This window comes from Neolamprologus brichardi, chromosome 7, assembly GCF_056152115.1.
Source record: "Neolamprologus brichardi isolate AB-2024 chromosome 7, ASM5615211v1, whole genome shotgun sequence".
Lineage (NCBI taxonomy): Eukaryota > Metazoa > Chordata > Actinopteri > Cichliformes > Cichlidae > Neolamprologus > Neolamprologus brichardi.
In genome coordinates this window covers 22,717,078-22,745,064 of record NC_142110.1, presented here as the reverse complement: position 1 = coordinate 22,745,064, position 27,987 = coordinate 22,717,078, and the positions used below count along the sequence as shown (strand labels likewise).

At 40.5% G+C, this 27,987-nt stretch overlaps 2 protein-coding genes across 6 annotated transcripts; both read right to left on the bottom strand.

Annotated features, from left to right (window-relative positions):
• Nucleotides 1-4: 4 nt before the first annotated feature.
• wee1 (WEE1 G2 checkpoint kinase) lies at nucleotides 5-13,812 on the bottom strand. 2 transcript variants are annotated; one of them, XM_087843324.1, is made up of 11 exons: nucleotides 13,531-13,812; nucleotides 12,857-13,436; nucleotides 12,194-12,408; nucleotides 11,728-11,794; nucleotides 10,710-10,882; nucleotides 10,148-10,416; nucleotides 2,784-2,873; nucleotides 2,605-2,690; nucleotides 2,345-2,515; nucleotides 1,664-1,809; nucleotides 5-1,256 (listed from the first exon to the last, which is right to left on the bottom strand). In XM_087843324.1, exons 2-11 carry the CDS (start codon nucleotides 13,346-13,348, stop codon nucleotides 1,103-1,105), a joined length of 1,863 nt encoding a protein of 620 aa, XP_087699450.1. In that variant the 5' UTR covers nucleotides 13,349-13,436; nucleotides 13,531-13,812; the 3' UTR covers nucleotides 5-1,102. The 2 variants fall into 2 exon arrangements, with proteins under 2 accessions (XP_087699450.1, XP_087699451.1); XM_087843325.1 differs by having other exon boundaries at nucleotides 12,857-13,433.
• Nucleotides 13,813-14,916: 1,104 nt separating this feature from the next.
• On the bottom strand, nucleotides 14,917-25,854 carry znf143b (zinc finger protein 143b). 4 transcript variants are annotated; one of them, XM_006782362.3, is made up of 15 exons: nucleotides 25,510-25,854; nucleotides 23,326-23,441; nucleotides 22,891-23,079; nucleotides 22,570-22,650; nucleotides 21,868-22,064; nucleotides 21,045-21,113; nucleotides 20,844-20,960; nucleotides 20,629-20,704; nucleotides 19,934-20,059; nucleotides 19,161-19,340; nucleotides 18,330-18,557; nucleotides 17,761-17,909; nucleotides 16,731-16,883; nucleotides 16,282-16,410; nucleotides 14,917-15,265 (listed from the first exon to the last, which is right to left on the bottom strand). In XM_006782362.3, exons 2-15 carry the CDS (start codon nucleotides 23,429-23,431, stop codon nucleotides 15,182-15,184), a joined length of 1,884 nt encoding a protein of 627 aa, XP_006782425.1. In that variant the 5' UTR covers nucleotides 23,432-23,441; nucleotides 25,510-25,854; the 3' UTR covers nucleotides 14,917-15,181. The 4 variants fall into 4 exon arrangements, with proteins under 4 accessions (XP_006782425.1, XP_006782422.1, XP_006782423.1 ...); XM_006782359.3 differs by lacking the exon at nucleotides 25,510-25,854 and adding an exon at nucleotides 25,402-25,508; XM_006782360.3 differs by lacking the exon at nucleotides 25,510-25,854 and adding an exon at nucleotides 25,402-25,476 and having other exon boundaries at nucleotides 23,326-23,438.
• Between the last annotated feature and the right edge of the window lie 2,133 nt (nucleotides 25,855-27,987).

The following is a 27,987-nucleotide window of genomic DNA, read 5'->3' as shown; positions in this document are numbered from 1 at the left end:
AAGGTGAAGTGTAGCTGGTGAGAATTTATTAAAAAGAACATATGTACATGGTACAACAACAGAACAGACAACAGAAAAGTTACTGTTATGGGGTTACAAGAACAAAAGGTTGAGGAATACTCGCCTAAACAGTAATTGAAGACAAGCGTTATGAAAAACAGACAGAAGAAAGAACAAACCAACAGAACACATGAGAATCGTAAGAACGGGACGATGATTGTAGTAATGCTACAGGCAGGGTTGGCAGCACTGATCAATAGGCAAGATTAAAAGCATGGATCAATTCTAACCTCATAGATAACAAGTTGGTTCACTGGTTGCGGTACTTCACAGACATTGGATAATTTTTTTATTTTTTTTTTAGCATGATCTATTTCCATCCAACCAGATACAAAACAGGATGGAAACAGGAGCTCCTGCTACTTGAAAATAAGAGCCAGTGACAATTAACGATCCAACCTGAAACCGACCAAACCCTGACACACAAAAACATTGATAGCAGCAGGTTTTCATTTTCTTTTCTTTCTTTTTTTTTTTCTCTTTTGAAACAATGTGGTAAGCGCCACATGTTACCTCCAAAGTGCTCCATTACAAACACAGAACCTGTAAGTTCTCAGGTCCTCTAGTAGCCAGCATCAGGCATGCGACAGGCAGTAAGGTGCGCACGGCTACATTGAGTACATTCACACATTGGGGGGGGAAAGCTTCACTGCAGTTTTGATCTGCTGAAATGCGCTTCGACTTAGTCGAGAGAAGTGCAAGGACAGGAATGGAGAGAACTGTCTGACATCTATGCAAACCTAAAGAATGACAACGTGTAAAAGGTAAAGCAACTACCTTCCTTTCAAAAAGAAAAAAAGAAGTCCACTGGTGAAAGGACTGAACTATATTGGCAAAGAGTCTAGTGAGATGAGTTCAAGTCTGGTGCATCAACACTCTACAGCTTTGATTGGACGGAGGAGCCCAACTCCTCAACTGACAGGGTTGTCCTCCAAAACAAAAAGTTGTTGTTGTTGTTTTTTTTCTTTTTTTAAGTGATCCGTTCTGGTTAAAAGGTCCATAAGCCTTCGTGTTTCACTTCTTATCAGGATGGAATAAAGTCTCAGTAGATTGTGAGGCTGACTGATCGGCTCATTTTTTTCCCAATAAGCCTGGTGGTTCTGGAGTTCTGGACTGTGGAGCGGGTTAAGATCCTGTCCGTGGATAAAACTTTCTCCTCGGCTGCCGCTCTAGCCTGCTGGGCTTTCTTCAGCTCTCTGAAGAACATTAAAAGAAAAAGGGAATAAATGAGACACGTAGGAGACGGTAGACCACACTAAGAACAGTCCTAGACTTAGCTGAAAACTGTAACCAAATGAGCTAAGATAACTGAGCACAATCCTTGGGTTTCTCCCTCAAGCTCACTATGCTCACTGTTTATTATTTTAACTAAGGAATACAAACAAATTGCTGAATACACATTTCTTATAATGCGTTTGCTACTTTTATTTTTCAAAGTGACAGAGCAATGATTCCCAGCCCCCTCCTTTAACACTGGTGCAGGATAGGTACTCCATAACTGGCTTATTTTCTGCCATCACACAACTTGTTCAAACAAACTAGGAATTTTCAGACTGATGAGTGAAGACAATAAACACTTGGTAAGCTTCTGTGCAGTACGTACTTTTGAAGCAGGGCGTTCTTAAACTTCTCTGCGTTGAGCTCTACTCGGAGCTGATCAGCACTCATTTTGGCAGTGGTCAGAAGTACCGGGTGTTTGATGATGACAGAGGTTGATGGGCGCCTTGTTGGATCAGGGTGGATCATAAGCTGGGGAAAAAAGAAAAAAACAAAAGAAAAAAACCTATAAATAAATTCACCAGAAAACTAAAAGCTGAGGTTGACATTGCTTAGATTTACAAAAAAGAAGAAGAAATACATTAACTACAATTCAATTATTAGATCAGTTGTTTGGTTAATAAAATAAATAAAAACATTCAAGAAACTTTTCCACAGGAAGGCTAATATAGCTTATCTGGTTTGTCAATGACTCATGCCAGAGGCCAGGGTTTGAATCCACCTCGGCCCATCTCATGTGAAATTCCCTCTCACTCACTCCCTACTGACCTGTCTGCTCTCTCCTGTCCTATGAAAGCTAAAATTTTAAACTTTTCAAGCACCCAATGAAAGTGCTTGAAAAGGGCTGCTTGAAAAACTTGAAATGGCCTCCAGTTTATCTTTATACATTTAAGTAATTGGGAACATGCAGCTTGGCTCAGATTAGCACAAAAGCTAAGACATAATAACACCCATTCTTATAAACTCTAAAAGGATCTAAAAGGAAAGACAAGTGTTTTGCAGTTACCTTAAGAAGACTGAGAAACTCTGGAGAAAGCACTTGAGGAATGGCAGGGAGTTTGCCCCGTCTGATCTCATGCCATTTCTCTCCATTGGTGGGTAGAGGTTCGGCCCCTGACGCGCTGACAACAGTCAGGGCCAAAGCAAAGATGTCTGCTTTTGTCAGGTTACTGTAGTCCTAAAGAGAAAACAAAAATTATGTTGGAAGTGCAGCAGAATAAGTACAAGCATTTTTTTTTGGTTTGTTTTTTAAGCAGGAAAACAAACCTCTTGTAAAACTTCATTAGCCAGGTATCTGCTGTCGCCCTCTTCAACCTGTGGATTGTTCACTCTTGTCACATGACCAAGATCACCTGGAGAGGGAACGCAGGTGAATGTGAGAATGAGCTATCTGACATTTAATAAAATGACAAACTAGATATTATAGAACTTTGGAGTGAGCGTACCGATTTTGTAGATGACAGTAGGAGTCAGTCCTTCATCTTCGTCACATTCCTCACAGCTCACTATGGATTTTCTTGAAATAAAGATGTTGCCTAAAACAAAGAAAGCTTCTATTAGTTTCGGACTAGGAAACTTTAATGTTAAATTCTCATCTCCTTTTCTATAAAATATAAGAATGAAGGCCAGTCGCAACCTCAAATACCTTAGTGTGGATTTTTCCTGTTTTAAAATGGGCATACTGGGGGGCAGCTATGCAGATCAGCATGAATGGGCCACATAAAGCAGGGGTACACATTTCTTCAAGGTTCAAGGTTCTTTATTTGTCACATGCATAGTTATACAAGTCTAACACACAGTGAAATGTAACCTGACACGCTCCTTGACATGTGCAAAAATAGGGGGGGGGGGGACATTGGGTGAATGTGCAGTAGTAGCAGCAAGCGGGTGAATTCTGTACATTAATATGAATACACATCTGACTATTTTACAGAATAGACAATATAAACATATTTAAAATTAAAGGAATTTGAAATGTACATTGTGCCTGGGTTTAGAGTGCCTGGAAGAGAGTCCTGTCTCAGTCAATTATAGATGATGTGAGAGGGCGGGTGTGTGTGTTTAGGGCCCGGATGGCTTGGGGATAGAAGCTCCTCTTGAGTCTCTCTGTCCTTGCCCGGATGATGCGGAACCTTCTACCAGATTGCAGAAGTTGGAACAGTTTGTTGCCAGGATGGGACGGGTCCTTCAGTATCTGCGCTGCTCTAGTCCGGCATCTCCTGGTGTAGGTGTCCTGAAGCGGGGGGAGAGCAATCCTGCAGCAGCGTTCTGCTGTACGGATCACTCTCTGGAGAGCTTTTTGGTCCTTCACACAGCTGTTCCCAAACCACGATGTCATGTTCTGTGTGAGGATGCTCTCCACAGCACCTGTATAGAAAATCCTGAGGATCTTTGGAGAGACCCTGAACTTCCTCAGTTGTCGTAGGTGATACAGGCGCTGCCTAGCCTTTTTGGTCTGGACCTGAATGTGGGCAGACCATGTCAGGTCTGAGGAGATGTGGACACCAAGATACTTGATGGACTGCACCCTCTCCACTGGAGCTCCATTGATGATAATGGGCTTGTAGTCTCTGTGCTGACTCATTCTGAAGTGAGATGAGATGGCACCCAACACCACTGTGTCGTCAGCAAACTTCACAATGGTGTTGGAGCCATGGGTGGCCACACAGTCTGAAGTGTAAAGGGAGTGGAGCAGTGGCGAGAGGACACATCCCTGAGGTGCTCCTGTGTTGATGGTGATGCTGTTAGAGACGCATCTACCCACCCTCACCACCTGAGTTCTGCCAGTGAGGAAGTCCAACACCAATGCACACAGACGGCTGTTAAGTCCCAGATCCCTGAGCTTTGTGAACAGTCTCCAGGGCACTATTGTGTTAAACACTTAACTGTAATCAACAAACAGCATTCTCACATAGTTACCCTGTTTCTTGTCCACGTGGCTGAGGGTGGTGTGCAGGACGTGAGCGATGGCATCCTCTGTGGATCTGTTGGATCGGTAGGCGAACTGCAGCGGATCTGTGGTGTCTGGGATGGAGGAGGAGATGATGTTCTTCTGCAGCCTCTCAAACACCTTCATTACTATCGAGGTCAGTGCAACTGGCCGGTAATCGTTCAGGGATGAGGGTTTGCTGTTCTTGGGCACAGGGATGATGGTGGATCTTTTGAAGCATGTGGGGACCACAGACTTCGCCAGGGAGTCGTTGAAGATGTAAGTGAACACACCTGCTAGCTGGTCAGCACAGCAGACGCCGGTGATGCCGTCTGGCCCCACCGCTTTCCTTGTGTTCACTCTCCTCAATGCCGCTCGGACGTCATGCTCCGCGATGCTGGTCACCGGTCTCTCGCTGATGACGTCATTGTCCTCGGTAGTCAGGCAGTAGATAGCATTAGCCGCCTGGCTAACCTCGAAACGGGCGTAGAACTGATTCAGCTCGTTGGTGCAGAGTCGGCGTTGATCGGCGCAGTGTCCCTGGCTTTGTAGTCCGTAATGGTGCGTAGTCCGTGCCACATACTCCGTGTGTCTCCCTGGTGGAAGCGGGACTCCACACGTTCCCGGTACCGGCGTTTGGCATCTCTCACCGCGCGCCGCATGAGGAAGCTTTGTAGACGCTCATATCGCCAGTGGCGAGACCCGCGTTGTAGGAGGCGGTCCTGGCGTTTACTGCAGTGCGGATCGATCTGTCCATCCACGGTTTCTGGTTTGGGAATGTGGTGACTCTCGCAGTGGGGATAATCTCCTCCGCTAGCATATTGACAAACTTAAAGAAGTCCAGACGCTTTTCTTTGCAAGCTCCTTTGACTTGACGAAGCATACCGCTACTTCCGTAAACTCGTTGATGTCGACTGCGCATGCTCTGAACATGTCCCAGTCGACGTCGTCGAGTGCGTCCTGTAGCGTAGCTTTTGATTGGGCAGACCACCGTTTTACCTCCCTCGTGGTTACTTCTTCCCTCCGTATGTTTTGTTTATACTGGGGAATGAGGAAGATGGCGTTGTGGTCAGACTTCCCAAAAGCCGGATGTGAGACAGCTTTGTAGCCTTGCTTGTATGGCGTGTAGCAGTGATCCAAAATTCGATCCCCCCTCGTTGGACACGAAACATGCTGGTAAAAGTTTGGCATGACTTGTCTGAGGTTCGCTTTATTAAACTCTCCTGCTACAATGAGGGTCCTTGTTTTGAAGCGAACTCAGCACATCATGTAATTCGGACAAAGCCATACCTGTGTCCGCTTGGGGTGGGATGTAGACCACCGTGGCGATGACCGAGGTGAACTCACGGGGCAGATAGAAAGGGCGGCACTTAATGCTCAGGAACTCCAGATGTGGCGAGCAGCCGCTGGAAAGAGTAGAAATGCTCCCGGCATCACACCACTTTCTGTTTACCATGAAACACACTCATCCACCTTTGGTTTTGTTCGACTCTGCCGTTCTGTCCGCGCGGAGCACAAAGAATGAATCCGACGGAGTTATGGCCTGGTCCGGCACGGAGTCTGCCATGTCTCCGTGAAGCACAGAATGTTGCAGTCCCTCATGTCACGTTGGAAGGTGACTCTTGCTCTTAGGTCATCGAGCTTGTTCTCCTTGGATTGTACATTGGCCAGTGGGATACTGGGCAGTGGTGCCCGATGCGCCTGCTGTCTCAGGCTACGTTCACACTGCAGGCGAAAGCGCATCAAATCCGATTTTTTTGACCCTATGCGACCCATATCCGATCATGGTATGACAGTGTGAACGGCACAAATCCGATATTTTCAAATCCGATCTGGGTCACTTTCGTATGTGGTACTGAATCCGATACATATCCGATGTTTTAGAAAGCGACTGCTGTGTGAATGGTCAAGTCGCATTAAATCCGTCTTTTACATCACTGACACAAGACTGACGCCAATTATATGCGCCGGAGAAGCGCCCGAGAAGACATCGCGAACGCTTCCTGGCCATCCGGTGAAACTGCTGGGAAGACAACGTTAGAGAAACGTTAACATTTTATTTGTACTACATAATCTGCAGATTCTGACAGAAATCTGCAACTATGCTTTGAAGCACTGCTCCTCTCTAAAACAGCAATAAGGATAATTATTAGGTTATCTACATTATTATGTAAATAACAAAATAACTTAACCTCCATGTTAGCGGATGGGACTGGGGTCAGACTAAAATTAATTAATTCTCCTTAGGTAATTTTTTTCCAAAGATTCTTTCTTTTGTTTTCAATAGTTCTCATCACGCTGATTGATGTTCAAGGGGTCTCCTTTCCCATAAGTTTGATTCTAATTCCTACCGCGGTGATGTTAAATTGGGGTGAAACGTCGTCATAAGAGCTTTGACTGACAGCTGCAGTCACGGAGAAACTTGCGTATCTCTGTTCGCGAATAGCAAATAGAGCGTAGGCTCTGAGAGGACGCCCAACGTTTACACTACGAAAACACGACCGAGTGTTTTAACCTGACAGCCTGAGGTGTTCCTCAGTAAACTGGACTACCCGACAGAGGCTACCCGAGGCCCCGCTGCACTTTTTCGGTAAGTTAAACGTGTTTGTAAGCTAATCCGTAACTACCGTCCTTAGCTAGCTAGCTCCTCAGACCTAGCTAGCTAAAATGAGCACTCGGCTGTCAGGATTCGTTTAGCTGTGGAGGTGAATGAATTTACTAAAGAAATCAGCTTTATTTCAATATTGAGGGATAAAATTTATATCTGAGTTTGATGGTTCTGTTGTCTTTGTGATTACAGGAGCTGCCCTCAGATTCAGACCTCAGCCCCATCGAGTGACAGCAGACAGATCATCCAACATGTTCACATGTTAACTGCAAAATGAACTGATGAAAACAGTACAAAGGTTAAAGTACCACATGTGCTGTCAGTGAAAGCTGCAGCTGTTTTATTGATAAAGTTAAAGACAAAACAAAAGGATTAATCACTCATGTAACTGTGTCACTATATACCAGCATTAACAGGACCTCAGTTTGGTGTTTCAGAGAGCTGCTGATCTCAGATCTGCAGAGCTTCCGTTTTAAACACTTGATGTACTCAGCTGCATGAAGAGCATATGAGATTTTGTCTAACACAATTAAACAAAATCTGATGAAGGTCAAAGGTCGTCACTTGTATGTTAAACTACAATCTTGTCATCTGGAATTTTTTCAGGTTTTTTTTTTGTTTTTTTTTTTTTTTTTTATACACACATAGTGTGTTATTTACCATAAAGTGATTCAGAGTTATTCATACCAGAGTAACCAGAGAGGATCATATATTTTTAAATATATAACTTTCTACAGGACTGAATATATTATCCGGAGTATCTGAGTATTTATAACATTACACAAACCAAAGGTCTCATCACAGTGTTGATGAAATGCTGGGTTTATCCATCTCCTGGGGCGGGCCTACGGAGGAGTGCTGAAGATTTCCCTGTGAGGGAGCTGCTGGTGAAGATCATGAGTCCTGCTTGATCAATGCGATGAGCTTCAGTCTTCCTGGTGTTTCTTAAATGATGCCTTTTTGAGTGGGTCAACAGAACGTCTGGCACAGGACAGCTGTGATGAAAGAAAGGGAAGAAGTTTCTCCAAACCTCTGGACCCAGGAAACCCAGGTTGGTCCTGATGGTCTCCCTCACTAGTTTCTCTCCAGGGTGAATGTAGCTGTTGATATAATATGGAGTCTATTATTAATTATTATTATTCATTAATTATTAATTATTAGAACAAATTAGACTACACTACTGAAACGTTCTGCTGATGTTTTTAAAGTCTCCATGTTACCAGGCTGTAGAGATTTAAACAGTTTTAGATCCATTACACTCAGTCTTATGTTAAAATCTCAAATGACAGCATTATATTTTTGATATTAACAGTAACTCTGGGCCTCTGTAGAGTGTGCAGCTGATCTCATCGCTGTCTAAAAATGGATAAAAAAAACAAGTGTTGAAGACCATTAAGAGTAGCAGGTGTGTAGCATCGCTAACTAGCTAGCAACAAGCCTCCAACACAGTGCATATGCTAGCGGCTAATCTAACTAACGAATTAACAACAAAGTGATTTTAGAACTATAAGATGATAAGCTGTGTGTCTTTTTTATAACAGTGACATGGTTGTATTTACCTTAATTAAACGAGTCGTCAGTCGCGGTAAACCAGCAAAAAACTCGAGCAGCCGGGCTACGTAAAAAGTGTAGGGGGGCGTGTTTGCGGTCCAGCGGGTGTGTGGGCGGGAGCGTTACACAGTCGCTCCACCTCAAGTCACTACTGCGCAGACTCTGGCTCCAAATTTGCAAGATGGCAGCCTCCACAAGCGGGGTATTTTGGCTTCATTTTTGCACAATGGTAGGAGGCGGGGTCGCGTCGTCCATGTTTTCTACAGTCAATGGTTTGCTGTCGCATTTTATTTGTAGTGTGAACGAGCAGACAAAAAAATCGGATTTGATCAAAAAATCGGAATTGAGCATTAAGACCTGCAGTGTGAACGTAGCCTTAGTCTGTTCCTAATGCCAGCGCGTTTCCCCCGGCGCTTCTTTGTTCTACGCCTCGGATGAGCGACCCGTCCTTTGTTGTTCTCCGCGCCGCGTAGAATCTCTGGCGGCCAGGATGGGTCGGGTTTAAAAGTGTCCAAGATTAGATGTGCAACCTTGTCACCGATGTTTACAAGTGATCTGCCGTCGTATACTATAAGACTAGAGGATTTTGGGACGTAAACCAGAGCAAAAAATAAGTAAAAAGCACAAGAAATGTGGATAGTCGGAGCTGAGCGGTCAGGGAGGCGTCTGGACGTGGCCGCGCCATCTTGGATTCTTAAAAGGGGCAAACAGATTTAACGCTGTGGGCTACATACAACCCACTTTCACTTCAAGTGGGCTGGGCCACTTCAGTTCAATCCAATTTACATAGCGCTAAATCACAACAATTGTCGCCTCAAGGCGTGGTCTCTGAAAGTCCCCTGCTGTCAGTGTAAACCTATGAGACATTGTAATATAAGAAAAGTAATGCAATTTCAACTATACATCATAAAGGTTTTTCAACATGATAAAGAAAAGCTGCACTAGTCAATTTAATAGTAGCCATTACTATACAAATAGCTTAAATAGTAAAATGTGTGTAAAAACTGTAGAAAAGGTTTTGACATCTCATTGCTCAGACTGTCTTGTAATTAGAAAACAAGAGGGTTTTAAGTTGTGAGTTCCTTTAAAGAAAAAAAAGAAGCTAAAATTTCTAAGGTGGATTTCTAGTACTAATTACTTAGATGTATCAAGGATATAGGAAAAGCTGTAAAACTTAAGAAAATACAGTTAAAAGTCTAAAAATGTATGTCCTCCTTCACATTTTCCAAAGCCATGCAGTGAGCCAGATTGTTTTTCCTGGGCTGATTCTGGCTCCCAGGCCTCATGTTCGACACCCCTGGTCTAGGGTAAAGCTAAGGGACAGACTTTGAACAACTGAACTGAACCAGGAAACACAGCCCTGTCAGAAGAGAGCCTGTCTTAATTTTGCCCATTCATGGCATATAGCAAAGACAAAAGGCCTAAAGATAAAGTGATTACAGATAACAGTTATTTCCTGTCATTTAATAAGAACAAAATGTATATTACTTTTGAGTAACAAACAAGTCATCAAGTCTGTAATGACTGTTCGTTTTAACCAATGTGCATGATTATTCTGGCTGTCTTGAACTTGCCGAGATCCCTGAAACATTTTTTTCAAGCAGGAAAGCCCAATAATCCAACTTCTCAATAAGTTCGACGGCCATTCTTTTTTGCTTTAAAAAAAAAATACATCAAATATTGCAACTCCCAATATTTTAACATCAAGATCAATTACTCACTTGGTTTGATATCCATGTGCACCAGAGAGGTTGAGTGGATGTACTTTAGTCCCTGTGTGACCTGCACAAGCAAATCTTTCAGCTCAAGCACCGACAGGTAGCCGAGCCGTCTGTAGTTCTCTGCGATGACGTCAGACAGCGTGCCGCAGTTGCAGTACTCATTCTGGATGAGCATGTGGTCATCTTCAGCCCAGGCTGAGTAGTAGCGTACCACATGGGGATGTTGGCCCAGCACGGCATGAGCATACACCTCCCGTAAGGCATTTTGCCTGTGAAGGAGAACAGACCGTTTTAATTAGGACGTGACTGGAGCTGGTTTTTTAGTTCACATGAGTGGAGGTCAAAACTTTCCAGTAAAAGAACTTTTAGTGAGCTCCTTTAAAAACATGAAAGAGGAAACATGGGTCTCTTTGGGTATATACACATGTCTTATTACAAACACAGTAGTACAGGTAAGTTTGAATAACCCAGCCATCTTTCCACTCATCCAATTTGTATCCAATATTCACCACAAATAAATATGATCTTCTTTTGAGTAGTTTAAACAAATCCATCTACTTACTCGTCTACTGATCCCGCCAGAGGTTTCTTTGACCTCTTGATGGCATACATGCAGCCGTCAAGCCTTTTCACGCACTTGAACACAGCACCGAACTCCCCGCAGCCAATTTTCTCCAACTCGAGGAACTCTGAAGCATACCGGGACGTCATGTTGCTTTCCATCATTGTGATCCTCTGAGGGTGGGAGAGGAGTTTTAACAAAAGAAAATCTGATACAATCATTTAAATCCAACTATCAACCAGCACAAAGCTCACTTTTCCAGTCCAGTTACCACCGAAACCAACAGGTTCACCCAGCTAATAGTTTTGAGGCAATTTACATATGAAATACACATGTGAATGAGCCTTTTCTATGTGTTTAGAATAACAACGAGCATTGTGCAACATACTCGTTTTGGAATTTCCATTTAAATCTCGTTCCACCACATTTATAACTTCAACAATTACCAAATTTTCCTTTGTTGTAGATTTGTTAATTTAAAAAAAAGTTAACATGTGTGGTTCATGTTTTGTTTTTTTGGTTTTGTTTTTAACTTTTGTGGTATGTTTCACAAATTTTACATCTGTAGCTACGAATTTAAAAGGAACCAAATAAAATTTAAATAGCAGCAATCTTTTCTTAATTCCCCCCCTAATTCATTTTACTTATGTTTATTTGTGGCTTCCATCAAAAAAAAAAAAAAAAAAACATAACCAGAACAGAATTCTAGACCTTTACCTACAGATGGAAAACCATTTCTCAAAAAATATTCTCTCATTTGGTGCTCTTACTGATGGTGATGGAAAGATGTATTTAACAAGCCCAAAATACACCACACATATTTATAGAGTTTGATATCTGTGACTGAAGGCTTCAATATATGACTCACAATTTAGTCATTTATAAAACCTCCTAGAAAACACTATTCACACCCAGACAGAATAAAGAAAATTTTTCTGGTTTGCAGTGCCAGCAACACACCCCAACAATAAAATAGAGGCACTGAATCTGCCTAGAAATGACAAGAACATCTAAATACCTTAGATGGTGGCACCACTTCCTCCTCTCCTTCACCGTCACTCGCCTCCATGTCTTCTCCACAGGAGCTACAAGTTTAAAGATAAAGAATAATGTGGGTTAGCATTCTGTACAGCAGGGGGCAGCACTGAGGACTCCAAGAGCACATGGCAGAGTTCAGTGAGGTCGTGGTAAACCTCGGGCCTTATACTGCCAAATGTTTAGATATTCTGAAAGTGCTGAAGGAAACAGGTAAAGTTTAATACAGGTCTACAAAATCGGCTACTACATTGTGTGTTTAACGATTGTTGCATAGCTGTATTAACATTAAGGTAATTAAAGACTAGCTGTTATGGCTGGGAAATCTGGAACAAAATCATTGACAGCAGTTTATCGACTCCAGCAGCCACATTTCAACTACAATAACGTGTAACACGGGGTTTTTGAGGACTGATCTAAAGATGCAAGATATAAAGTTATGAGCTTACTCATTCCAGTGTGCTCGCTTTCTGTTGATTCTCTGCTGTGTGGCAGACTGAATGAGGAGGGAGTCAGGGGTGAAGGGGTTAAAGTTGACCAGGGGGGTCTGCTGTCTCTTGCCACTGTCAATAAGTGACTTTCCTGAAACGTCCACTTTCTTGAATAAGGAAACTCTCCTGCTGGAGGACCCTGGGCCTGAGCTTCTAGCTCTGGACAATAAACTCTGCAAAAGTCAGTTTTAGAGATGAGTGAATAACAGCAGAAGGACTAAAAACACCAATAAAAACCATCTGTTTCAACCAAAATGCGTATAAAATAAGCTAAGAACAATAACTGGTATTTATAATGTAACGGTACTTTAAATTAAATGCTCACTCGTTGATAGACATGCCCAGACATACAACTGTTTGGATGACTATAACGTTATGCAATAAGTACAGTTATACATTAAGTGGGTCAGTGGGTGATTAACGGACTCTCCAGGAGTTCAAAAATTTGAATCAGTGTGTTTGCTAAAAGGCCTGATCTCTTTCCACTTTTAGGCCCGAAAAGACAGAAAAGATCGAAGCAGTAAGTTAAACTACAGAGACAAGACAAGAAAGTGCACTCAAATGTTCGGTTTTGAAAGAGTCTGATTATGAATAATGTCTCAAAAATTAAATTACATTTACCTTTGGTGTGTGCGGTGTGTCAAAAAGCCGCAGTTTCTTGAAGGTTTTGTGCGGGGGGGTGTCTGGACAGTCCGGGATCGGGGAGCTGGATCCCCCCCCGTCGTCCGGAGATCCGGGACGACAGGGAGACCCTCCAAACAGCCGAGAGTTTTTCCGAGGGGATGGCGAGCAGTTGGCAAATATAACACTGCTGGGTGACTGCAGGTGAGTTGGGGATCCAAAACTCTCCTCCTCGTCCCATAGCTCCACGTCTTCGTCCCCACCGGACTGATTCAGGGGGCTGCTGCTCCCGTCCAGGCATTTATCGGCGATGATCCGTCGCACTGGCATCGGGGAATCCATCTCCGTGAAGCCAGACTCCCCCCCTGTGCTGTTATTGATGTCCTCGATGAGGTCGTCCTCTCCGTCGCTGCATGTGAACTGTAATTTCTGACGGATTGGCCGACTTTTGGGAGAAGGTGATCCGTGCCGATGGCGGCTGTAGCTCGACATTTTCAGGATTTAAAACCCGGCTTCGTTGACGCCGTAAAAAAACAAAAAACCCCAAAACTGAAAAGCACGCGGCGGATCCACAGCACTGCTGAAATGACGGGTTTTTTTTAATGAGATACAACACTTCTAATTGCCTCAAATTAAAGGTACTGATCCAAAAGTCTGAAAAGAACGACTTTTACCTTCAGAAGCTTCGCCTACAAAGTTAACGTGTTTGCTGAATCTCACACGCCCATCCAACGCTGAAAAATGGCCCCGAGAACAACGTCCGAAGTTGAGCTGATATTGAATTAATTCCGAAAAATAAAGCCCCCACCCGACGGATGTGAGTGTCCGTCACTACCTTCTTGACGGCTCGCTGACAGAGAAACACGTCTTTCCACAATTAAACCATTCCAATGTTTACAAAAAGTTTGAATGAGTCAACTACCAACTCCTTCCTATCACGCGCGTGGGAAAGGACTTCCCGCGACCGTTGGTCACATGCCATGCGCAGCCAATCACATCTCGTCCCTAAATTTTGAAAGATGGGCGTTCAGTGTGGTTTCGGGAGACGTTACGTCATGAATAGCAAAGCAACAATCTGGCGCGAACGCGTGCCTTTACACGCTGACCGAGACGCGACCATTAAGGACAATTTATTCAGGCGGAAAGAGATCAAAGACGCCGCGATAGATAAAGATCAAGTAAACCCTTAACATAAACACCCACCCGTTATATACAAGTTATGCGAGTTAGTATGTTTATAGTAGTTAGTAAGTTTATTGACAAAGTTTTTTCAATAAATGCTTAATAATTCAAATATCTGAAACTGTCATTAAAAGTTTACATTTTTGAAAATAAATTAATGTTTAATCATTTTGAAAAGGGCTCAAGTTGATTAAGTGATTTATGAAAAAAAGCAGAAAAATATATTGTTGTATGAGGATTCTATGGCAGATTTTGTGCACGAAGGAACGGAGTATGGGAGACACGTAAAAGACACTAGATTTTTAAAAAAAAGGCTAAAAGAAGATTTTGTGCAAAAATCCCTTTCCCAACTTCTTCATGCAGTACCAGTTTCTCTCTTGGCACCCTATTGTCTGCTTTATCTACATCCACAAAGACAGTGAAAATCTTTCTGACCTAGGGTCCATCAACAGTCTTGAAGCAAACAGCACATCTATAGTGTGCTTTCTCAGAATGAAGCCTAACTTAGACATTTTTTTCACACATCTTCATGGTATGGCTCATCAACTTTATTCCCGTGTAGTTACTACAGTTCTGCTCTTTGAAAATCAGCACCAGTACACTTCTTCTCCATTCCTCAGGGTAGTTGAAAAAGTTTTCCATGTACTGTAATGTGTTTGCACAATGCTCTTTTTAACTATTCTGGATCTTTTTTTATTGTGCTTGTCATTCATATCTTTCTGTAATCTTTTATAAAAATTTTGTGTTATACAGTTTCCCTTTGTCCTCTAGGTATTTTTAACTTCTCAATGGAGCAAGGTTGAAATGAGACAAAGTTATTAAGCACGTGGGTGTTGAAAATCAACTGCAGTCACACAATCACACTTTTTGTTGTTTGTTTTTTTTATTAGAAATAGCATTAGCTGTACACTGCAGTACTGTGCACCATAAACATTAGAAAGCCCCCCCCTCCCCACCCCCCTCATCCTCTCACATTTTATGTAGAGGGACAAAATAGCACACCAGAACTCCAGTTATCAAAATTCTATGTACACATAAAAGCTAAATTCTTTTGTGGAAAAACATTGAGGAAGACTCATGATTTCTCCCACTGACATAGTCCATTTGAAATTAGTCTTAATTCATAATCACTGTCCTTATCGATCAATCATCCAGGCCTGGTGACTCTCCTTGCTGTATTCTTGATGCTATTCTGATGGCTTCCTCCAGCGAAGGCTGATCACTAAGCTATAAAAAAGAGAGAGGAAAACAATGCAAACAATATTGACATTTTGATGACCACAGGTGAGCAGTACTAGAATTAGCACATACAAGGTTTTGGTCCCTTCAAAATAAAGGCGCACATATTAAAGTGCTGTAATCCCTTGAGCATGAATATCCTTCAAAGTACTTCAGAGAGTTAGCACTTTAATTGCAACTTAAATAAAGGAGCTAAAATAAAAGTTGTGTCAATGTCTAAACACATATGGAAGTAAATGCATTCATACTCCCAACCCTCTCAAAAACAATACCACCACCATTGCCCAACAGGCTGCTTGAGGATGACTGTCACATGACGGAAAAGATGCAAAATAAGCCTTTGCTAAATCATTAACATAACAGAAACAGTGCAATTTGTTAAATAAAGACAGTGGAGGGAAATAAAAAGGTTGTTAGCCCTTTGATGTAATTATAATACCCTTAAGGGTTTGGCCTTGATAGTAAATTAAGCATGATACTCTAATACATAGCTTAAAAAAGGTATTTTAAGTGGATAAATGTTAGTGAATTTATTAGATAAACATAAAGATAACATCTGCACTTTAACAAATAAATCATTCTCCCATATGTAGAGGCATTTTAAAAAAAAAACCCCAAACCCTTTACTTTCCATAATAAGATTGTGTGTCAATGAAAAACAAACAATTATTTACAACGCTGGTTTTCTTTTTTGCATAACAAGTTAGCAGTCACCATGAATTTGAATAACATCCATACTAAGTTTTGGTTTGATCCTGAATTGACTGAACCAGTAAGAGGACAACAGCACACCTACCACTCCTGAGATGAACCCCACCTGCTCATTATATTTACAAAAGCCTTTAGGCAAACATATTTTCAGGGTGGGGCCTCTGTACTACAGAGCCTGTTCCAACCAGACTTAAAGATGTAACATTTTCCAAATTTTTCCTTTATCTTCTTCTTAAAGTGAACTAAATACATTTAATGACTGGAACTCGGTCCCTCTGATGATCTTTACCAACCTGTACAGCGATGTGTGTGCCGTTGGATGTGGCCAGTAATGTGACAGGATGAATATCATCTTGCTCTTGGCTGTAACCTGCCTCCTCCACAGTTTGGAATGAAGCCATGTCAGGTGTCATGATGGCCACCTGGGGACGACAAAAACGCTGTACTCAAATTACAGCTTAATTTTTGAGCCACAAATATATTTTTAAAACACATCTGATTCCATCATGGAAGTTTACCAGAAAACCGAATAAATAATAAATTAAAATTGAAAACCTGATTTAAAAAAAATACTAAAAATAAAAGCAGCTGATCTTTCTTAAGTTACTTTTATAATATATAGACTTGATTTTCAGCTCAGTTATTTAAGCTGAATACAACGCCACACTGAAGCCCTCTAAATAGAAAAAAAGCCCTTCACATTATTCTGAGTGCAGTCTACTGAGCTATGAGAGTTGTTTACCTGTTCATCTGAGCCATCTGTTGTTACCATGGTGACTGAGTGAGCACCCTGAGTTGTCAGCTCATGGGCTGGGATAGTTATGGTTGTGCCTTCTTGGGTTACCATGGTAATTGTGCCACCCATAGCTTGAAGGTCTGCCTCGGAGATACTGACCTGAAAGAGAAAAGAACATTGAGTCTGAATTACACTCTGACAACTTCAGATTGCATCCTTTAGCCAGGTCAAAGTCCCACTGAGATTAGAAATCGTCTTTTCAATAGTAGACAAACAGTCATGAGACTTTGCAGCTGTGACTTGAAACAAAAAAGCATAAAAAAGCAACTTTATTGCTATAAAAATATAAATTAAAAAGACAATTTATTACGTGGGAAAATTCTGAAATGCTAATGATGGTTGATGTGCCCTTCCCTCAAAAACCTAATGAACACTCAAACTAGGAAACATATCAGCCAGCTGTCTAGTTGCGCTGACAAGTATGAACAATAGAAGTTCACAACAGTTTCAGCTATGTGATTACTGCCAACTAACAGCAACTGACAGTTCAAATGATGGATTTAGTAATTTGTCACTACATTGTTTGTAAAGACCATTTTCACCAGAGCTGTTTTGGTCATGTGACACCGAACGTAAAGAGTGAGAGGTCAGTCTGCTCAGCGTCTAACCATTTGTCAATTACTAGTTGTTAGCCAATTACCATCCTGGGCTTCCCTCCTTCCTGACTCGTAGAAGAAATGAATTTTATGTTTTATTTAACATGACTTGACATTGGTGATTGATCCCACAAACATTAGGAAAATGTTTACAATAGTCAGGGCAGAAGGTCGCTTTCCCTATATAGTTTTCAGGGATCAGATGTCATTTTGCAGTCATGGCTATTGCCACTGGTGACCATTATAATGAATGTAGTTTTAAGGGATTTCTGAGGCGTTTGCTTCACATACGGTATATGATGAGCATCCTCGCTTCTTCTTCTTCTTCTTATTGTTATTTGCAATATGTTTATAGTCATGATGTCGTTGTATTCTCTTACCTGTTGTTGTGTTCCATCTTCCTGTGTTACCAGGGCAACATGCTGCGGACCAACCATGTCGGAGCTTTCCACTGGAACCGGCTCTGATCCGGAGTCATCTGCCTCCACTACAGCTGTCGTGTAGCTCACACTGGGGTCATCGATGGCATCTGAATTGACATTAAGGATTCATTAGAATTTTGTAAGTTAATAAATAGACAGTTTTATCTGAACTATTGTTAACATCTGTTTCCATTCTAAATTCCTACATCCCTCACAGACTTCAAAAAGAAAAAAAAAAGAGGCATTTTGAGAGGCCCCTTCACTGTCCACTTTTAAAACACACGTTAAAACCCATTTTTATTCTTTGGCTTTTGACCGTAGTGAGACTGAGTTTCTCTTTTAATTAAATTATTTATTAACTAACAAATTAATTATTATTATTGGGTTTTTTTGGCTTTTATTTATATCTTATGTGATTGTATTATTTCGTTCTAATGTACAGCACTTTGTGTCAGCTGTGGTTGTTTTTAAAGTGCTTTATAAAGCTATAAAGCTGTTATAAAGCTGTTTTGTTACATTTTACTGACCTGTTGGGGGTTCAAAGTAGGCTTCCTGCTCCTCTTCAATGGGCTCGGTGTCGTTGTGCGCTGTTCTTTTGTGCATGGCAAGTGTGGAAATCTGCTTGTAGGTTTTCCCACAATGATTGCAGTTGTAAGGTTTACAGGGCGTATGAACAACATGGTGTTTGTAAAGGCTGGAGTATTCTGTGAAGCGTTTTTCACACCCAGGCACTGTGCACACATACGGCTTCTCACCTGAAGTGGAAAAAACAGTAAGACAATGAGCTTTTGACTTCATTTATTAAACTGCAAGAGAAGTGAAGACCCCCATTTTTATTGGTGTGTTGTTTCAGCACTCAAGAATTAATATGTGCTTTACTTTTACATCATGTTTTCTTTATATGTAAGATCACAATGTAGTGAAGAACAGTGAACAGAGGGATTGTTCCCAGATATAGTTTACTAGCTTATTTCCATCTGCACATATATTCAACATTAGAGCTAGCATTAAGCTATGAAATCCAAATACATATCCTATATAGAAGACCAGTAAAAGGATTAAATGTCCACAAAAAGACTAAAAATCTAGATATTCTATAGATATTCTAGATAGTTTTAAAAATACATAAAAAATAATGTTGGTTTGTTCTTCCTAGTAAAACAGAGTTTTTCAAACTTCAGTGTTAGACATGATGATTTAAGCTATCTTGAAACTTTATCAATTAACAGCTTAAAAGCTTTTTGCACAGCTTCTGTGGAAAAAAAAACTGTGCTGAGATCCAGGGGTTCAACTGGAGAGCACTTAGTGACTCACAACGACTCAGCAAGCTGAGTCATTATAAAATACCGAAGACTCACCAGTGTGAATTCGCATATGATTCTTGTAGTTAGTGGCACTGGCAAATGACCGTCCACAGCTTGGTTCAGAGCAGTAGTATGGCCGTTCTCCGGTGTGTGTTCGGATGTGAACTTTACGGATATTAGAGGTGGTAAATGACCTGCCGCAGCCTTCAACTGGGCATTTAAAAGGCTTCTCTCCTGCAAAACATGAAGTATGTCAACCCTGCAGCTTGAAATCTATAGAATTGTAAACCTGACAGAAATAGGACACAACACTGTAAGCAGCTGTTTAACATGACTAATGCTGGTATGAAACTAGCCTTCAGGCCTTTATAAATAACCAGTGTGATTCCAACTGCAAAATGTCTGCTGTGTTTTAAAAAACAAGCAGGAGGAACTTGGCGTCATGCTTCTCGTGATGACCATGTGCCTGTGCTCCTGCTGCACTATGGTGGCTTTGAAAAATTTCAGCTCCCCTCATCTGTTGTTCAGGATTGGCTGAACAACTTGACACAACCCCCTCAAGTTGTTCAGCCAATCCTAGCTCTTCACCACCATGTGTTGTTTGTTTAAAAAAGACAATGCTGTGTGGCTAGTTAGTTCAATCCATTTTGATTCCAAACACTCCTTAAACAGCCCTTCTGTATTAACAGCCCTGAAGTAATGTAGCTTTTACCAGCAGTAGCAAACAACAGTTAATCTCCTGGGTTTGTTTACAAACCTTATCAGGCTTATTGAGTGTTGCAACAACATTGTGACTTGTCAGTGAGTTTCTGGGTGTGGTTGTTTACCTGTATGTGTCCTTGTGTGCTTTTGAAGGTCTCCAGAGGTTTTGAAGGACTTGCAGCAGTTTAACTCCTGACATCTGTATGGCTTCTCCCCCGTGTGTGTGCGCGAGTGACTCTTCAGTCCATAGCCTTAAAGGATCACACAATTTGACATTCAGCTAAATTATTATTCCATGCCTACAAGCAGCCTATTCCATATTTATACTGATCTCAGATATGGTCTTACATTTAACAGCAAGAGTTTTTTCCACCTCAAAAGAGACCTTTAGGGATCTCTTTCAATATACTGTTTTATATTACAATATAACATAACAGGCAACTGTTGTTGTGATTTGGTGCTCTATAAAAAGAATAGAATTTAATTGAATGGGGTTGACTAAACTTGTGTTTACAAGTGGTAATTAAGGCAGTTTGTCTGGGGCGCTTTACTTAAGAGTCTGCATTTTCCACACATTTCAAGTCATTTGATAAACAAAAAATGTATTTTTTGCAAGTAAATTAAATCCCACTCAATTACAGCCTTCATTAAAAGGAAAAAAATAACTTACTTACACAGTAATAACCTGACTAGTTCAATTGTCAACATCACTATGGTGATAATGAGATTTTAATCAAGGGTTTAAAAAATTAAATTTGGCAACAAAAATAAAAGAAATTAGCCATGAGTCAATTTGTAAAATTATATTATCCGTTGCTACCTGTTGCAAACTTCTTTCCACAGTTGGGATAGTCACAGATGTACGGTTTGTCTCCAGTGTGGGAACGCTCATGTACCTGCAGGACACAAACAAAACTGTAAAGCATTGCATTTCAGTAAATGGCAAAATCTTACAAAATGTTATCTTTAAATAATCTACACTTGAGGAGGCAGAAAAAAAAAAACTTTTTAGAAAAACAAAGCACCCACACTTACCTTAAGATGGTGGGCAGTGGTGTACAGCTTTCCACAGCCTTCATATTCACAGCGAAAGGACTTTTCCCCAACATTTGAGACCCTTCCTGGCCTGTTGTCTTGTCCCTGTAACACAATCTGAAAGACGAGGCACAATTATGTATTCAATGTTAGACTTAACGTAAAGAAAAAAAAAGAGAAATAAATAAAAAGAAACATTACCCGCATGTGGACACCATTGTCTGCTTCAACTCTGCCAAAGGTCCCCAGGGGGTTCTCTATATTCTCCACCTTTGAGGGAAAAGAAAGATTATTTTAATATCTACTGGATGATCATAAATATATTAAACCAAGGGATATGAAATATGAAACTATAAGATTTAAAATTGATAAACCATTATTACAGCAAAAATGGAACATTCAAAACAGGCAACTTTATATAACCTATGAATAAGATAATATTTAATCTCATATTCACAAGTGACCATCTTGCCAAGATAACGAGATAATAACTTTTTACACAAGCCAATTACATGTGCGCAGAACACAATGGTATTAGTGATTTTCTTTTACCTAAAAATATTGTGTGACATGATAAAATGCCACTACGTTGCAAGCTCATATCAATACTACTCTTTGCATCCTCACTGTTACACCTGTCTGCCTCTTACTCACACACGTGTTCTGTCTCGCTTCTACTGACATTCATTCCTCTTCTCTCCAGTACACTCCACCTCTCCGAGCTCTTCCACCTGCTCCCTACTCTCATTACAGATCATAGTGTCATCTGTAAACATCACAGACCACAGAGCCTTCTGCGTGACCATCACCTTTCCAAACAGGAAGGGCCTCAGATGGTACCACCCCACCCCCATCCTTGAATCCACCTGTCACTTATACTGCATACCCCACCACTTTCTCGCTGTCATAATTCTGTGTCAACACACACACACACACACACACACACACACACACACACACACACACACACACACACAAAATGTAGAGCTGGTACCACACCAGTTCAAAGACAAAGCACATGTACCTTAGTGGTATACTGTTCCAGTACGCTGATGGTCTCTGGGTCAATAGCTGCCGCCTCCGCCTGCAGGTCTGCGATGGTGCCATCAGCCTGGATTGCCAGGATGGTGTTGGACTGGGGCATGTGCACAGTGTGCTGAATGTAGGCGGTGCTCCCATCCTCCAGCTGTACCTCCTGCAGGCCACCCTGATCATATGTTTCTGCACAGAAATTAGGAGAAGGACGCAGAAACTGAAACTCACTGATGAAACTGAGCTTTGTTCCAGTAAAAATCAAAAAGTTTGGGGAGGGAAATAATAGTTTCATGTATGTCTGGACCCAAACTTAATGCTTCTTTGTGGTAAAATCCCTCACCTTAAGAGTTTTTATTTATAAATGTTTTGTACATTTTCTAGTCCAACACTAACATTTATGTAACCATTTTTAATTCCCATGAATAAACAACAACTGTTTTTTAAAAAAGAAGATACACATGCACATGAACATTTTTTAATGTCTGTGAACTTGCAGCTTAGCCAAACTCTGCAAAAAAATTTATTAAAATTTATAAAAAAGAGTAAAGGATAATAAAGGATAAGCAGATGTTTTTTGACTATTTTCTTTTACTGATGCACAATAAATGAAACATTAAAATAATCTAACTAAATAGATGAAAGATGCTTAAAAAATTAGAAATTAAATTCAGTTTGATTAGGTGCTATTTACCTTTGGGTGTGTGAATATAGGCGGTTGTTCCGTCTTCTAACTGAACAGCCTGTCCATCTTCAAGCTGTAAACTGCCCCCCCCTAAAAATGCATTAAAAATAAACATTACTCACATTCACTTCTTCATTAGTGTGTTCTTGGTTAGCTACTAGTGGTCAAAGGAGCTTGCAAAGAAAAGAAAGAAAAGCTACTAGTGAGCTTTTGTTACATAATATAGATGACATGCAATTAAATTACAGCCTTGCACTGTGCCACAAACACAGTACACAAAGAATAAGCTCTACTCTGCTATTGGTATTACAATATTTCCATTTTATTTACCCGCTTTAGGCATGGGCACATGCTGAACATAGGCAGCAGAGCCATCCTCCAGCTGGATAACTTGGCCGTCCATAATCTGTCCATCTGAAAAGGAACCTTTGGTGTCATGCTGGATATATGCAGTGGATCCATCCGCAAGTGTAACAGCCTGCAGACTCACTGTGTCCATACTCTCCATCTGATCTGCATCTGGGAAATAAGAGAGTAGTAAAACATAGACTTTTAGTTTAAGGAGTAATGGAGTAGATCGTCACAAAATGAAACAACAGGACTGCGATGTGATGCACTTTGTCCCAGCTAATACCCGATTACTTCTGGACACCGTTTTGCCATCCTCAACCAAAACTTGGACTGAAATTCAAATGTGATTAGATGTACTGTTCTGCAGTGATGTCAGTAAATTTTTTTGTAACAATAGAAAGTTTAAAGGCTCACCTCCCACTGTCACAGCCTCTGCTAGACAGAGTGTGACCGGCTGCCCATCTGCATCATGAAACTCTGCCATTCCCTGGGAGTCCCGGTTTATCTGGGCCAAGAGCATTCTTTAGCTGCTGCAGGGGAAACAGACAAGACACTCAAATGAAATTCATACTGACACAGGCACCGAAAATGCAGATACTGTGCAGTTATTTGATAACTGGACGTCACCATTAAGAATCTTACTTAATGTTGTTGCTGTTGCAGTGCAACCCAATCATCACTATTCCTCCAATATGTGAAATACATACATATATAAATGTTTTTTTCAGTGTCTAAACATACTCAGTAAATACAACCAACAAACTGGCAAACAACCATACAACTGCATAGAAATAATGTGTTATAACTTAGTTTTGATTTACTAGAATGACCTAACCTAAGTGTGGAACAAAATAAGTTAAGTGAAAGAGTAAAACAAAAATAGATTTTTTTTATAAACAAAAATTAACTTGAGATTTTCTGCACTACATGATTTTTTTTGTTTTGCCAGTTTCAGCATGGTAACATGTGTGAACACATACAACATTAGCACATATTTACCTGCGAAGTGAGTCAAGTTTGTTTATGAAATGTCTGCAACATATATTTCTTATTCTAAGCTCAGCCCCAGACAAATACCCCTCATTCAAACTAAAGATACAACACTTGTGAAATTGGAGCCAATGTAACAACCTGCTTCATATCAGGCTTCATAGTTAATCTATTTCTATTGACTCAATGGAATTGATACCAGTGTTAGGTGTTTGCATTGTTGTATTCATTTTCTTTTTTGTACCAAGGAAACAAAGTAATCTCATATATTTTGTTTATTTTATCGTCATAAAAAAATAAACAAAATTTCAAATCTTCATCACACCTTTTAACATTTATTACGTGGAAAATTTATGTTGCATAAAAGATAAACATCTGTAAATGTCATGTGTTTGCCAATAGGTGATATGAGTCAATAAGGCCGATACTGGTTGATAACATTGTTCAGCTGATATATTACAACATCTCTAACAAAAAGTGAACCGAAACGAACAAACTAACTCTGGAAGTTAAGTGAACAGAAAATCTAACACGAATACAAAATAAAAATGTAAAGAAATCCCTACAACTCTGGTGACATATTGTGGATATTAAACGCAGAAAGAAGAAGCATATTAAGATTCGTTATAACGTTTTTCTGACTTGCTCTGTTTTCAAGTTCAAGTCATAAACATGACATCACTTATTATAATAGTTAATTATTAAACTATAATAAACCAGTCTAACAGCTCTGCTCAGCTCACATTTGATAATTCAATCTTTTACTAGTGTCTTATCACTAGAGCTTTTTCCCCTTAACAGCTGAAGAGTTATTATTTTTTGACCTTACGTTAATTATAAGCATATAATCTCACAGCTGATGTGCTTTTGGCGCTTGTTGATTTGGACTCAATACTTGGAGCTAGCTACTTACGATGTAGCACAACTATGACTTGCCACATTAGTCAAGTCTGTTGTATATCAAACAAGTGTATTTAACCGGCTTTGGCATCCCAGGATTCAGTTATCACACTGACAGCGTGTCTAAACGCTGAGTTGACGACTACAGCCACAGAAACATGCCGTAATGGAGTAAGCTTGATAGCCGCTTCGTAGGCTAACAACATTGCTAACTATGACAAGCAGCGCTGTCACGACTTTCACAGCGGTTGTTGGCGAACTGTTTCTCGATGACTGCGGTTATCGAGATCACAGAGACTTCGAAATGATTTGGTGAAGTCTAAAAGGGCTCTGGAATGACAAACGGAGGGCTAGCTAACTCACGCCATACAGCTTCCCGTTTGACTAACGAGCGACGCAGTTGGAAAACAAGAGCGAGGAATCCGCGAGCTAATTAATGATAACATAAGCATTTTGGCTCGGTGGGTGTCAATTTTATTTTATGATTAAACAGCCGTCTCCCATTCTTGGACTGAATCCCCACCGCAACCTGTCACTCCCTCTCACAGAGATGGCTGAGGGAATAATGCACACTGGGTAAAAACCAATTTATATACTAACCTCCGAAAAATTTCCAACAATTCCTCCTGTTCGACCACCATGCAACAGTGCAGGAAACGGTCGGCGATGTTCACAACCCGGGAACATGTATGACAGAACTATCCTTACCGTGTTGTCCCGCCCATTCTCTATTGAGGGATTGGTCACCGACTCGCAAAGCCCGCTCCTATTGGGTTAGGCGTGTGCCTGTTACGTTCATTCGAGTCTATACTGCTGTTATTCAGCCTCCCGGGCCCCTGGCAGACGCCATTCCGCGTCCGTTTTCGCATTGTCTCGGCTTTTTGACTGTAAATGCGCTGCTACGTCGTTACAAAATAATTATTTAAGCATGAAAGGTAGACGATAGTCAGCCGACATTGTAGATTCCGAGCCACCGTGCGACACAAAATGTGGTTAAATGGGTTCGCCAGCGACATAAACTGCGCTGTGGTGGAAGAATTTTCGGCATCCATGTTGAAAACAAGGTCGTGTGGGTAAAAAAAGGGGGAATGTGGGCAATGCAGTGAAAAGAGGCTCGGTGGGATAAAATGACACATGACACTACAAACTACACCCAGGACATCAGATAATCATCTTTTAAAAGTAGCTGATACAATTTCACCTCATGAACACCTACAAAAGAAGCTGAAAAGACGTAGAGATGTAGTCCTCAGTGAGGCCAGAATGACTGTAGAAATGCAGGATTCACCTCAGGGTTGTCTAACTATTTGTATTTCATCAGATACTGCCCGATTAGATCTGAAGTTGAGCAGATTAATAACGTCATTGCATAAGAAAATCCCATCAAATGTTATAATTTCATTAAATGTAAAGAAGTACATCTGAATGAAAGTTCACCTGGTATAGGTAACTAAGATTTTAAAAATGTTCAACCATAAGCCACAGTGACAGATATCCTTTGCCCTCCCAAGTCTTCTAGATGACAGGACTGTTTACCAAAATAGATAATTAGCATTGGATATCTAAAGAAAAATCAGTTTTCAAAAATACATCTCAGTTCTTTGACATTCATTGAGTCTACTATCATTACATTTTCATTCATTAAAAGAAGAAGAATTTCATTTCATTTAAAGATCACAGGAGGAAAGGCACCAAATGTTCACATGAATCATAACTTTGTAAAAATCTAGAAATACTTAGTGACTTGGCTACAGTTTTCACACTTTGCAAAGTCATACAGTGGGCCGTGTTGGACTCTTTGGTGGGACAGATTTGGGATGTTGGAATGTTTGACAACCTTGAGTTTGACCCTGACAAAGATGCAATTAAAGTTTTAAAAAATCCAAATAGATTGATATGACAATAATAATATTGATCTATATGTCATACTGAAAAAAGAAAATAGAATTAATTAAAAAGATAAAATAATAAAGATAAAATAATAAAGTAAACAAACTGCTTAAAGTGATTGCTATGGAATGGAGAAAAACGAAATGTTAATTACACACATGCACAGAAAATAATGATTTAATTATCTGTAAGACTTTTTTTTTTACACTTTCAGTACATTTTTTCACATTATAAACTTTGACCTCAGAGCAAAAATATGGATTTGTAATGAGAAATGATTTTGTTAGTCTTGTATTATTGCTTTTAATTAAGTAAACAACTACCTTCATGATGTAAATGTAGCTCCAACTGATGTCAATAATTAGGTTTCAAACACAACCAGCTTGGGGCAGGTTTGAGCCTTCTTATCTGAAACCAACACTTATAACCTCAGAGACACGAAACAGAACAAACACGAAGGGAACGCTTCATTGTCTATTGAATTGAAATGAATTAAATGTCAGGAATACCAGTCTGTCCTGTTAGGGAGCATAAACCACTGTCTCCTGCTCAGATGCAAATGACAGTGATGGCAAAATGACAGAGGAGATGGCTTTGTGGATATGCCTCCTTTTTGGTGAAAGCAAGGGTGAGCTGCTCACTGAAAGAACATTTGGACAGTGCTGTCATATATATACATTTTTTCCCCATTTGAATAGAGAGAATAATTTTGTATTATTTGCTGTAGCCCAGTGCACGTGCTTTCTTTTTAGTGATTCATATTTTCTAACAAACAATAAAATGTTATTAAAAATAGAATTTAGAAAAAAAGGGATTTGATAAAAAGTTTTATTTCCTGTTATACCCCTTTATACCCCTCACCAAAAAGCCTTTGTTGTGCAAAACGTGAGTTAACTCTTACAGGCCTGCTGCTCATAGAGCATCACATTTTGTGCAAGTGGTTTCTCCACGTGAGAGCGTGTTATTGGAGTCACGCTGCAGCAAAGTGACGTATGTTTCCCTGTTTTCGTTCTACCTGCCTCAAGTAAAAGCAAAGTCACGCAAACATACCGAATGAGACCGGAAGCTGCTGTCAAAATAAAACCGGTGAGGATTCAGAAAGTTCTAAACAAAATTTGTCATCCCACTAAAATTTGCAAACACCCAAGAAATGCATAGGCTACATGAATATAACATATTGTGGATTATGTGCAAGCGCTATCAGTCATTATTAAACATTCAGTGCACCACAGTGTTTCTTTTACTTTTTGATGTTTGCATCTGTTTTGTTCCAGTGAATTATTGGCCCATCGTCTT

Bases quoted from the DNA above. Each gene is read 5' to 3' on its own strand.
- wee1 (XM_087843324.1), bottom strand. From the start codon at position 13,348: ATGTCGAGCTACAGCCGCCATCGGCACGGATCACCTTCTCCCAAAAGT. The intron at 10,883-11,727 runs GTATTTAGATGT...TCCCACCCTCAG, and splicing joins AAGTGGTGCCACCATCTAAG to AGGATCACAATGATGGAAAG. The intron at 2,691-2,783 runs GTACGCTCACTC...TTCCCTCTCCAG, and splicing joins TACTGTCATCTACAAAATCG to GTGATCTTGGTCATGTGACA.
- znf143b (XM_006782362.3), bottom strand. From the start codon at position 23,431: ATGCTCTTGGCCCAGATAAACCGGGACTCCCAGGGAATGGCAGAGTTT. The intron at 20,705-20,843 runs GTAAGTGTGGGT...TGTGTCCTGCAG, and splicing joins CCACTGCCCACCATCTTAAG to GTACATGAGCGTTCCCACAC. The intron at 15,266-16,281 runs GTTGGTAAAGAT...TCTTTTTTATAG, and splicing joins GCACACACATCGCTGTACAG to CTTAGTGATCAGCCTTCGCT.